This window comes from Anomalospiza imberbis, chromosome 23 (assembly GCF_031753505.1).
Source record: "Anomalospiza imberbis isolate Cuckoo-Finch-1a 21T00152 chromosome 23, ASM3175350v1, whole genome shotgun sequence".
In the NCBI taxonomy this organism is placed as follows: Eukaryota; Metazoa; Chordata; class Aves; order Passeriformes; family Viduidae; genus Anomalospiza; species Anomalospiza imberbis.
The window spans coordinates 8,226,528-8,239,218 of NC_089703.1; the positions used below are offsets into that span (position 1 = coordinate 8,226,528).

The window sequence follows — 12,691 nt, forward strand, 5'->3', positions numbered from 1 at the left end:
TGACCTGAGGTAGGTTCTGCCAAAACTGTGTTCCTACTGAAAGAATTTAAGCTGTGACAGACTTTGAGATCCTCTAAAAATGAAATCAATATAGCCCCACTATTGACTTAATCAAAAAAGTCCCAGACAGCTCTATTCTGAAATGGACCATGTAAAACCACAGTGCCTCTGAAAATCAACTTGTGCAGGGTACAAAACCACCTCTGGGCCTTTTAAAGGCAGCTTCTGCATTCTGACAGCAATGCCATGAAAAGCACTGCAAAAACTGATTGGTGTTTCAGGTATGATGAATGGGAGAGTGAGAATCTGGATGTGCTTCTGGGTCTGAAACATGGGTACAGTGCCAAAGCAAGAGGCTGGTTAATAAATGAAGGAAAATCATGCACAGTACAGTCATCTAACAGAGCAGAGCTGTCCCTGCATCAGGAGAGCAAATGAGCATAATAGCTGCTTGCTGTGATCCCTGAAGACATTGCTCCCCACTGTCCTGTCTTTTTCAAATGCCAGTTGCTTCTGCAGAGCCCTAAGAGATTGCTCACATGCTTGCTCTTCCATGGCTAAATCCCATCCTCCTGCACTTAGGGGTTCAGAAAACTGGGGGAAGGAAATAAAGCAGAGGAGAAGACATTCTGTTTTCTCCTTATAAATCAAGTAGCACGACTGACATCAAAAGACAAGCACACAGACAGAGCAAGCAGAACTTAGAGTGTGTCAAGGGGAAGAGCCTGGTTGCTGTGAAACAGGGAAAAAAAATAATCTTGCCAGGGGAAAAATAGCAGGCAGAGAAAACTACTGCAGTGGTGGAAGATACTTTGTTCACTTAGGGCAGGCCTTCCTCCTTCCCATGCTGTCTACTGCTACTTCATTGCTGTATATTCTGTTTGCAAAGACAGACTCCAGTTGCTACAGATGGCTATGGGACATTTCTCCAGCAAAAAACCCACTGGCCTTGGCCTCTCTACCTTGCATGTGCTGACTTTTCTACGTCATCCTCATCTGAAAGTGCTTGGATTTGAGCTCAGATTGTCAAGGAAGATCTACAGTGATTGCTATGGTACACGTTTATCTGATGTGGTAAGAGCAATGCAGACCCACCGAGCTGCTAGCACATTAAAATATCATTGCATGTAACTTAAATGTTTGGCTGGAATCCCCTGAACCCCAGTAAAGAATCTCTGAGGAAGGGAAAATATTCTGTTTGATGCATGTTAGGGAACTGAGGAGGTAGGGAACCAAACCAGAGTGTTAGTATGGCTGGAGAATTTGATCTTGCTGAAGACAGATTACTCCAACTCGTCTGTTAGCCTCTGCCTAGCAGCGCTGTAATTATGCAAAATTGCAGCTGACAGATTGGTGCTGAGAGTTTTTCTCATTGAGGCTACTGCATATGGATTGGCCATTTTTCTTTCAATTTTGGTCTGTGGTGCCTGTTAAAAGACATTAGGCTTTTCCATATGGTGCTTTTTAGCCTGGTGTCTCAGGCACCTGCCTGGGTATATGTCCTCACCTACATGCTCAGACCCTAGCTAATGAAAATGGATGATGGCCCCAGCTCAGTAATGGGACACAGATAGACCAAATGTTTTTTTGCTTTGAAACATATTTTCATTTAAGAAAGTCTCCACAAAAGGTGAACTTTTTATTCTTGTATCACTGTAATATCCCCCCCAATACATTGCAATCTTCAGATAGGCAAGGAATTCACAACTTGCAAATTTTCAGTTTAACTGGATCTGCAAGCAACGGGCCAATGTCCTGTTCTAGTGCTGTTGTTCTGCTGATAGCCTTGAGGTGTTCTCTCACTTTGCCCTTCTCCCACCTCGCATCTTCTACTCATACTGGAAGATCTTCAGCATGAGAAGCTACATTTTTTGGGGCAGCTTAAAAGAAGGTCTGACAGGCTGCTGAATTAGCCTCAGCAGGACTGTACTGCCTCCTGCAACATGGATGGTAATGTTAAATCAAACAACAGCTTTACTGTTATGAGAGCCTTGTTCAGACACAGGAAAAGATGCCTCCACAGCCACACATGAGAACACATGACTGAGGGCACCATGCAACAGGCATCAAAATCGGCAAGCATCTGTATGTGCTCGTGTGAAAATGGGATGAGACTCAGGAAAATTATTCTCCTTGAATGTCTCAGCCTTCATTTACAATTTCTCTTTTCAGTGCCAGCTCTGGTTTATGGGCTGTCATTCAGAGGCTGGGAAGCTCTGCAGCCAGAACTGACTAGCTGTCTGAACAGGGCTTCCAGAACAGGACATATATTAACCTACACAGATCCTGCAGCCGATATGGGAGCTGACAACGATGGGCTGCTCTTTGCACATCACTTACACCCAAAGCATTGCTTGGAGCTGTGACTGGTCAGAGGTGGATGCACCCAGAACCAGGTGAAGATTCCCTAGGTGCAGAATTTGGACATAGCTATATATTGTGCCCAAGGAGAGAGACTTCTTGGATTGTGGTCCCTAGCCTCCTGCTTGCTTCCTGCAGAATCTTTGATATATGGGCTGGCACTTTGGCAAAGGTGGATCATCTCATGAAAAGTCCTTAATGAAAACTGCTAGATAAATAGAAATGGAAGCAGTTGCTTATCTGAAAAGAAGAATATGGAGACAGAAACGTGCACTGCCACTTTCTCCTTGCAGCAATAATACTCAGTTACTTTCTATTTTATACCAAGCCGCAGCAATAACATAGGACTGAAAAAATGCAAACCTGCTGTGACATTCACATTCTCTGGACAGAGAGACATAATTCTGTCTCTCAGGACAAGCACAGAGAGAAGAAGAGAAAACAATCTTTATCTCTGCTCCTTTGTTTTCCCCATGTGGAATTTGATATGGAGATTGTTTACCTGAAGTGATTGCTTGATTGGACTCTGGTGAAGGTTGTTTGGGTTCAATGACCAATCGGATCCAGCTGTGTGTCGGACTCTGAGCAGAGAAGTCATGAGTTTGTTGGTTAGGTAGGTAAGTAAGAAGTAAGTATGTAGAATAGTATAATAATGTTTTATAGTATAGTTTTAATAAAGCCTTCTGATCTGGAGCCAGACATCGCCATTTCTTCCCATCGAGGGTTGCCTGATTTCCCATTACCTGCCTCTGACCAAATGGTTAAAGGGATGTAGGACATTCCCTTCCCTCACTTCACGGGGGAGTACGTACCTTCTTGCATAGCCCCTGGGTCACACACTATTTAGACAGGTTTGCAATATAAATAAAAAAACATTTTTATTCTGGAATGGAGCAGAAGTTCACCAGTGCTGTTTCTTCTTAGCCATTCTGCTTCTAGCCCTCCCTCCCATGGAATGGCAAGCTGCCTTCCAGCACTGGACAGGGTTCAGTTATCTTTTTGGAAGAGCAATCATAAGGCACTTTCCAGCCTGCTGGCTCCCAGCAGTGGGTAAATTCATCATTTCATGGATGAAGATGAGCACTGTTTGCAAGCCAGCATTTTAAAGCACAAAGACTGCTGTTTGCTCCCCATGGCTCTGGGCTCCTAAAGCGCAAATCCACAGCTTTTTAGGCAGCTGCAGCTCCCTGTCTGTATACCTGCACCTAAGCTCCTGGCAAGGAAGCCACCTCTCTCCATGGGACTGATTGGACTCTGACTAGATTAGCAGCACGTGGCCAAGGACAAAGGCAGAGCTCTCAAGAAAGGAGATGTGTCCTGACCTACAAATTTCACTCTGAGCAGGAGAGTCCCTGCACAGAGCCTTATCCCAGCTGGAAGGGTTAAAAACCCTGTATAAAACATTATCACAGAAGTCCTCTCCCTTTCTATATTAACTAAGCTGCTGCCCATGCTAAGTCCACTAACTAATGCAGACCAGTACACCCAGTGCTAGCTGGACAATCTCCTTTTATTCAAATATATAAATAAAGTTATAGTGAAACCAACCAGATCTGAGGACCAACAGTGACCAAATGTACCATGTGTCTAAAGTGATGGATTCTAAAGCCATCATCTGAGTGACAAAATGTCTCCTGGATAATTTCTGGAATATACAAGCCAGGGAGGGAAGCTTTTCACAAGTCATTGGCTTCTTCCTCTCTTTCAAGAAGTGACTAAAATACACCAGCCAAGCACAGCCCCAGTAAAACATTTCTTAAAGCAAGCTTTCCTAACTAGCGATCTTATATTAGGAAGTAGGCCTGACCTTAAGCCCAATTCAACAAGGTCTCAGCTGTAAAGATTGCTTGTAATTTATTTTTTTGTTTTACACTAAACATTAATTGCTTAAAAACAGGAGTCCTCCAAGTCCCCAAGGTACTGCTAGAACAGAAATTCCTCATTCCCAGCTGAATGCCCTGAGCCTAGAGAAACAGTATGCTTCCTCCTCTGTCATAGCTTACTCCCTTGTGCACTGTGGGACTGCTAGACAACAACCATCATCCATCTCAGCCAACTGCTCAGGACTAAGACACTCCCTGGGGAGGTGGAAGACATGCATTTGAATTGTTGATATTTCCTTCACCTTCCAAATGCTTCCTCTGAGACTTTCTATGAGCCCTACATAATTTTCACAAATGGGAAGTAGAACGCTGGGAGGTTTGAATCTACATTCAAACAGTTCTCTCCAAAGCTTCCATCTTAAGGGACTGAAATGCTGGCATTTTTTCATCTGGCACATCCCTCCCTTGGCTGCAAAATGAGATACAGGTCTAAAAGAGCTGCATCAGCTCCAAAGGTGCTGGAGTTAGCAGAGAGGAACACGTGAATCAGGCATAGCTGTTACAAGAAGGCTCATAGGCACAGCACGGGCGTTACTGTTCTCCCTTTGCGTGGGGTACAGCTGCTCCTCAGCAGTCTGAGCTGAGTACAGCCTCTGCTTGTATTCCCAGGCTTCTGCAAAGGGCTTACTCGCAGCAACTGAGCAACAGCAGTGAGCTGTTCTCCATTAGCTTATCTGACACAGGTCCTCTGACTCCTAGATATTCCCTGCTTTAAAGGCTGGGAGATAATTATGAAATAAAAAGCAACTTTACCCACAGTAGCTGTTTTGCAGCAATGCTCTGCCAGAAACTTGCTCCCCAGAATCCTTCTTGTCACTGAAAATTCACCTTGTCACATTCTCCCAAGTCTCTTTAAGTTCCATCAGGGTTCAGCAAAGACAAGAAAAATGCACTGTTTCAGACATCCTCCCAGTTCACCAAACCATTTGTACTCGGGATTTCTGTGTTGTACATATCCTACGTGAAGCTGAATGGTCCAGGTAACAGCTCCTTTCACTGAGTTTTCATGGAATATAAAAGCTATTTACAGCCCGCTGCTGCTGAGGGTTTTGTGAACATAGGAGCTCAGAGAAGTAGCTGAAGTTAAATCTTTAAAGCCAACTTCACAGGTAAGAGTGGCTTTCAGAGCTCAGAGAACAAGGTTGCTGAACAGAGAGCAATAAATAGCGAACAAATACCTTATTTGACCCATGATATTCTTTCACTCAACAAAACCCTGTACAGCAGGCAGGTTGGCAGAGCCATAGGCAGAGGCTTGTGTAGCGTCATTGTTAGAGCAAGACACAGAGCAAGGCCTCTTGGATCAGCATTTCCCACCACCAAGCCCAAGGCTTAAGGCAAATCTAGCCCAAACTGCGAGGAAAGATAAACAAAAGCAGTGCTTCTGTGTCACAGGGACGTCATCAAATTTGTCATCATTTAAACCACTTCTTAGATGAATGTTGTAAAAAACAAGCATCCCATAGGAACACATTCTGTGAGCCACTACATTAATTGATGATCAAGAGCAACAGCAGAATTCACTCAAGAGTGGAGAGAAAATTCCCCTTTAGTGCAAACCCAGTTACTCTTTTCCTAATTTGTATCTAGTTGGTCATATGCCACCAACCTTAAAAACAGATTTTCTTTTTAAGTAATTGGACTCACTGCTTTTCAAACATGCATTTAGTGTTTCTGAGCAGACCCAAGTGTAATAGCAACATAAGACAAAAGACAGCCAGTGCAACCTTATGCTTCATTCTCACTGCAGTACCAGGTTTAACCTCAATTTTCTGTAGCTGTAATTGATGCCAAAGGTGCCTCACGGGCCACATATCATTTGAGAACAACAGGCACAGGAGCACCAGACAGGCAGTACTGTTGTGGTCCCATTAAATTTAATTCCATTGGTGGCAGCCTGCAGACAGACAGGATCTTTGTAAGTCTTGTCAGATTGCAACTAAAGCTGAAAACACACAGAGTATATTAAAACGAGATCTTCACTACAAAAGCATGTACAGACAAGTCAGATTAATGCCTCCCTCCTAAATTTCAAATTAATGCCTCCCTAGTTCCTCTGTCATATGGACAGACTTTAATCTCAAAGTAAATGAGATTTACTCTGTTCTCATAAACTACCTTGGACTACGACACCTTGGTCAAGGGACAGGATATGCACCCACAGGTTACCCCTGGGTATCAATATGCTGTGGATTCACAGCTGAACTCATCCCCATGATAATTACTTCACTTCTCTGCAGTGTGATAAACCAGCTTGAGGTTAAAAACATTTTAAAATGAAAAAAATGAAGTGAATACCACCATTGGACCATGTATCAGTTTAGGTGAGGTCAGCACTGTGTGCGCTAGACAACTTCAAAAGTTTGCCTTCCAGCCTACATTTTACTTTGTAATCTTTTTCACTTTTTAAAAAACCCAGAGATAACTTAGGGTATTTGCTCTTGCTCATACACAGACACATTATTCTGAGCAGAGACAAGACTCCAAAGTGCATCGGCTACTGCATCTAAAAAAGAAATAGCAGGCTCTCACTCTCTTCTAACTTGCTGGATGCCATTATAAGTCTCACAATTCTTTTGTGAAAATTCAAATAGAAAATAAGTCAGTCACATTGAATCTGATTTATCCTGCCACATTCACTAAATGCTATCATCAGGCAGGACATCACATCGCTTCAGTCTCAGCACATAGACTTACCAAGGAAACTGTACAATCAGATCCAACTCAAACACTGATTTCAGAGCTGATAAAAGAAGCCATCCCCATGGTGCTGGCTCCTGTCCACAGCAGGTGCACTGGCAGCTCACACTTCCCCTTGGTGCTCAGCCAGTGCCTCAGCCTATGGTCACAGGAGCCATCTGTGGGGATGAAAGAGCAGCTCAACTTCCCAATTTACTTCCAGCCAGATTCCTCTCCTGCAGGAACTACTAGGTAATCCAGCTCACCACCTGCTGAACAGGCAGGCTCTGTCTGGAGCAATCCCTACACCCACATACTCGGGAGTTTCTTGATTTCACTACACAATTTCTTGAGCATTATGATCACAGACAAGATGTAATGGTGGATAATAAAGCAATTCCTATGAGAATACTTCAAAGGTGTTTGCATCCTGGTTGGTCCTGTTACAGAGGCCATTAATAATAATGGCCATAATTAGCTGTTATACAGCACATGTCTTTTTATAATTTTTCTTAAGAAAGATGGGTGGCAAGAGCTTTCATCCCATTTTAAAGACAGTGAAACTGAGGTAATGATGAAATACAAATGCCAGCAGCAATGTGAGGCACAAAACCAGGCCCCCTGCATCCTAGCTGGGTGCTTCAGGTAACACAGCCAAGAAGCTCCATATCCTGTTACCCATATATTGAGTCACTGAGTACCCCCAGCAATGATCTTACTTTTCATTATGGAGTCAAAAATAAAACAGGGCTCTAATTCCTCCTGCAAGCGAGAAATTTCTATCGCAAATGACACACAGAAAAATGCAGCGTAACACAGAGCAAAGCAGCTGGTAGCCCGTCTAGGTGCCAGACCCATGGTGTCACTCATTACTCTGAGAGCTGGACAGTAAGAAGAGTTACCTCAACTGCCACAAAACCAGCCGGCTTGCTGATTAATCCAAAATGCTGCTGTTGAGAGGAGTGATCTCCTGGTCACTGACAGCAAAAGCAAAATGTAAAGGCTCAAAACTAAGCCATTAAAAATAGCTACCTTCAGTTCTCATCAGGTCTGGGGACAGGCTCACTGATATACAGTTGAAGCCTCTTATTTTGTATGGACATTCGCAACAATATAATACCGCTCTGAAATTCAACTTCCTAGTTGAACTTGAAGCAAATAGAGCAACTGAATTTCATACCTTTTTGTTTTGCCAGTATGAGACACCAAGGACTCAGCAGCCTTCTTCAGAGGGAAATACCTGTGAAATCGAACTTGTCGATTGTCCATATTTTTGTACTACCTGTTAGTTCAAAAATCTCCTCGATAATCCCAAAGAAATAAAACTACATACCCTGCTTCTATACAGGCAGCAAATGGCACCCAAGAGGGTGGATAAGAAAACCCAGGTGGTTTGGTTTTGGGTTTGTTTAAGCAAGTTGAGAAGACACCAAGAAACCATGAGTGAACCAGAGCAGAGCCACAGCTGTTGAACCCAGGATTACAGCCAAATTATATAATTATTCTGTCTTGGGATGCAACCCAAAAGCACCCCAGGAACTTCTCTGGAATTACCTGCTGGCAAATCAAAATTGGGTCAAGCTCTGGGTATGTCTCTCTCCCCCCAGATGCTGCTCCTGCACCCCACATCTGCACAGCACTACCTGAGTGCTTCACTAAGCTGGCATGGAAAGGAACACAGGGAGCTGTTCTCCCCTACGTCTGGAATCAAACCATTCTTTCCCCATTGGGGCACAGCACCTTATCCTGAGCGGGGGCTGACACTGAAGATCCTCCCCATGAGGCACAGCCCCAGCTGCCCAGCCCATCACTGCACACCCATCTAGTCCCTCAAAGGCTGAGGAGGCAGCTGCGTCAGCTTTAGAGACAGCTGTGCCTCCTCTGCGTGGCTCCCCTCACAGCTGCAAAGCCCTTTCCCAAAATGGCCATGGTCCTCCGCGGCTGCTCCAGAAAATGTGTGCATCCTGTCCCTCCACCATGGCTGCCCCACAAAGAGGCACAGACATGTCCCCGAGGTGCTATGCTTTATTCTGAGGGGTGCAGGGCACAGAGAAGGAGCTGGGTGGACAAGGAAGATGAGTTGTGGGGAAGGTGTTTGCAGGCTGGCAAGGCCAGGCTGGGTGGCACTAGCAGGAAGTGAAGGTTTTCCAGAAGAAGTTCTTGCAGGGCGCCTTGCGGTCCCGCTGTGAGAACTGGACAAGCTGCCCCAGCGCTGCCTGGTCCTCCTCCAGCTTGCCCTTCTCCTCCACATCCGGGAAAGCTGCCTCACTCCCTGCATCCACGCTGTCCAGCAGGCCTGCCAGCATCTTCAGGATGACACCCTTGTGGGCTGTACTTTGTTCCTGTGGGCAGAGAGCAAGCAAAGTGAGGGATGGAAGGCTTGTCCCCCATGGTTGTCAAGATTCAGAGCATGCAAACAATCCCCCACGGGGTCCCTTCTCATTCCCCTGCCGCATCTCAAAGCCAAGAGACGGCAGAGTCATGCTGGAGCTCAGGGATCTGTGGCTGCAGAGGCCACTACTGTCTCCCATCCCTATCCAGTTGTATCTTCATGTGCCATGTTAGAGCTGGAAAAGAGCTGCTAACAAATAAGCTTTAATTGCTGAGAAGGCCCTCACTGAGGTACTAATTAAATTTCAGTGTATACCAAGCTGCCTCTTTGCTGCCCTGACTGCTTGGCCTCTGCCTTGGGAAGGTCAGGGAGGAGGCACAATTCTCTAGGCAATAGTAAATTAAGCTCAAAGGGGGCTGTACCCCACAGTAAAATGCTGAGAATGAAACACAACAAGAAGAGGGCTGAGTTGATGGGGAGAGGGATACTCCAAATATCTGAAACAAAATATTGCATCAGTGGAGACAGGCATCTGATGTAATTCCATAGCCTGACCTTGGGTGAAGGTGGGATAGAAAAAGAGCTTTTGAGCTCCATTCCATTGCTGTATCATCACACAGAAGAACAGAGCCTGCGATCTGGAGCTTGAGGGAATTCCACTGGTATGAGTTACCATGTTTCTCTTAATTTTACATCCACCAAATCTGAGAAATTACTTCTTGACTGAGCATTCCTGGTCTCTATGACTCACTAGCAGAGACAGCTGGTACTGGCCGAGATGAGACAGGATCTGTTCCTGTCAAACTATCCATTTCCCATGCAGATGGGAATCTTGGAAGCAAGTTTCCACATCACCCCTCACAAATGTCCACATGTACTTCTGTATCTATCTGCTCAATTTGTCAGCACCAGCATTTGCCAAGGACCACCTTGTGAACAACTCAAAAGATGGATAAATACAGGCAGAGCAATTGTCTTGAGTTTACCTTATAGAAGGTTTATGTATATTTTTAATCCCTTTCTTAGCTCTATTAATTACATCTGCTACCACACAAAAGAAACTGAGGAACAGAAAAATTCCACACTATATCTCTGGCAGAAGAAAAGAGAGGCAAGCTAGTTTGTGCTCACCCTGATTCCTACTCCTGTGCTGCAAGCACAGAAATGTCACAAGCCTTTGGGAAGGGGACTGGGACTGTGGAACCCAGCTACTTGTGTCTTCTAGGTCACATCTTTCTTGGAAGCATCTTTCCTAGCTTAAGTGCTGTTTGGAAATTTACTGTTCTGAGTACAACTGGTATCTTCAGACTCGGGGAGTGGGGAAGGCACAGCACAGCCTACGCTACAGGACATTCCTTATGCATGACCGACTGTGGCTGCCAGTGAAACCTGCCAGCTCTTCCCCAGCACTAATCCACTGCTCATATCCTTTCTGCTTAGAGCTGTTCTGAAAGAGATCAAGACTCTCTAGCAGCAGCAAGAGATCTCAGCACAGAGAGTTGGGACAAACCTTTGGGCAGCTGCTTCATTCCCTTGTGCCACATCCATCAGTGCCTCAGAGTGAACAGATCTTTGGCATTGCAATGTATTTTATGGTGGTTTGTTTTGTAAAATCCTGACATTTTTCATACTTTAAACATTTGTCCATTACACCAGTGGTGACTGTTGGGATTGGTTCATCAGCATCCATGAGGTTTTCAGTTTGCAGAATGCTCTGTAATAGGTATAACGACTCTCTTTAATTATATCAATATTTTGTAAGCAACAGTGTGTAAAAGACTAAGAGCCATTACACTTGAATTCATTTTTACCAAATACTTATTTATCAATTTATCCCCTATAACTTCTTTCTTTTTTCCCCAGCAGCTAGGATTTGCACTAGGAATTTATTTTTTAAGAAAAATGAGTTTACTTTTTGAGTACTGGATTCCTTATTGTAAGCTTGTAGAACTGAAGGTTTCCAGTTACACCCAGAAGGGTTAATTCCAGGCAGCTGCAGGAGCCCTGATCTCTAACAGAATGTCAGCACTTCATGTTGTGTATGGTTCTGTCTTGCAGCCAGTTTTGTCGTTAATGGGAGCCTGCTCCTGAAGTACTAACACACTGATGGATGAGCTGGAGCCAACACTAAGACCCAAAAAACAACGCGGATATGCACAAAAGAGAAGTTAGCACCTGTGAAACCACCACGGGGATCCCTCACTTCTCTGGAATAACAGCAGCCTTATGGATACAGCCACATGTGGCGACTAACCAGAGCTCAGAGGCACATCAGCGATGGCAGGGAATATGCAGGCGAGAGGACTGCAGGGCAAGGGCAAGCAAAACAGGGCTTGTGATTAGGCTATGATTTGATTCCCTACCCCTTTGGCCTCTTAGGGAAATAGCACAGAAAGCAAAGTTATTAGAGTGCTCTGGCCATTATAATACTAGGGTTTTGCCAGTTGGTACAATAATTATATTGCTGTAAGTTCTGCCACTGCATTGAGCTATGCTGGTTCAGAGCATAATTATCCTAGCAGAACTATGTCAGTATAACTCTTCTTGTGAATATTACTCCAGAAAACGCAATTTTATTTTGATGTAATTACTTCATTTATGGTTCCTCTGTTACTTTCCTACTGAACCGATCTTTTAAACATTTGTCCTTCTGACAATATCATCTCCCTTGATAATTTTATGAATTATGTATATTTTCTCACTCTCCCTAGTACTTTGCTTTATTCTCTCATGCTGTACCCTTTCAATAATGTTTTCTCCTTTTCCCTCTGATCTCGTTTTTGCCAGTTTTCACTTAGCTCAGACTTCACTTATTCCAGCTGTCTGGCATCTGTCACGGTACCTTTCCTAAATCAGCTGGCCAACAAGCTGTAGTAACAGCCCGGGGCATTGCAACATGTCAAACTGTAATGCCTTGGAATATAGAGGAGGGGAAGAGTTGCATCAGGTACAGCCTACTTGCCCTTATATCCCTTTCCTTGGCTCTATCCTGCTCCTACCCAGGGCATGTTGTACTCACCCTGGTGCTTTGCAGTCTCTCTTCCCCAGGAAGTGCCGTGGCTCTCACGCTCCACACCAGTAGCAGCACAGACACCAGGCTGGCCACCAGTTGCATGATGCTCAGGTGCTCACTTGTGCTGAGTGAGGAACACTGGGAGAGGGAGCTGTTCCTGGACTCTCTTCTGCCTCAGACAATGGTTGCAGGCCATTTTATAGTCCTCCCCCAGCCTGGTAGGTGTCGCAAACAATTAAGTCTATATCAAAGGCAAATTAGGCTTTGGAGAGGTTGTTAACATTTGGCTGCTTGAGTGGGATACTTCAGTGCCTCTGGGCTTTCCATGTGCCAGACCTGCAGAGGCTAAGGAAGGAAAGGTCTGGGACTCACCAGTAACAGGCTGATTCTTCATGTCACAAAATTGCAGGCATCATCTGTGCC

General features: G+C 44.7%; 1 protein-coding gene across 1 annotated transcript; it reads right to left on the reverse strand.

Moving 5' to 3' along the window:
• Positions 1-9,049: 9,049 nt before the first annotated feature.
• Positions 9,050-12,433, reverse strand: CORT (cortistatin). The gene is made up of 2 exons (XM_068212793.1): positions 12,275-12,433; positions 9,050-9,265 (listed from the first exon to the last, which is right to left on the reverse strand). Exons 1-2 carry the CDS (start codon positions 12,368-12,370, stop codon positions 9,050-9,052), a joined length of 312 nt encoding a protein of 103 aa, XP_068068894.1. The 5' UTR covers positions 12,371-12,433.
• Positions 12,434-12,691: the final 258 nt, after the last annotated feature.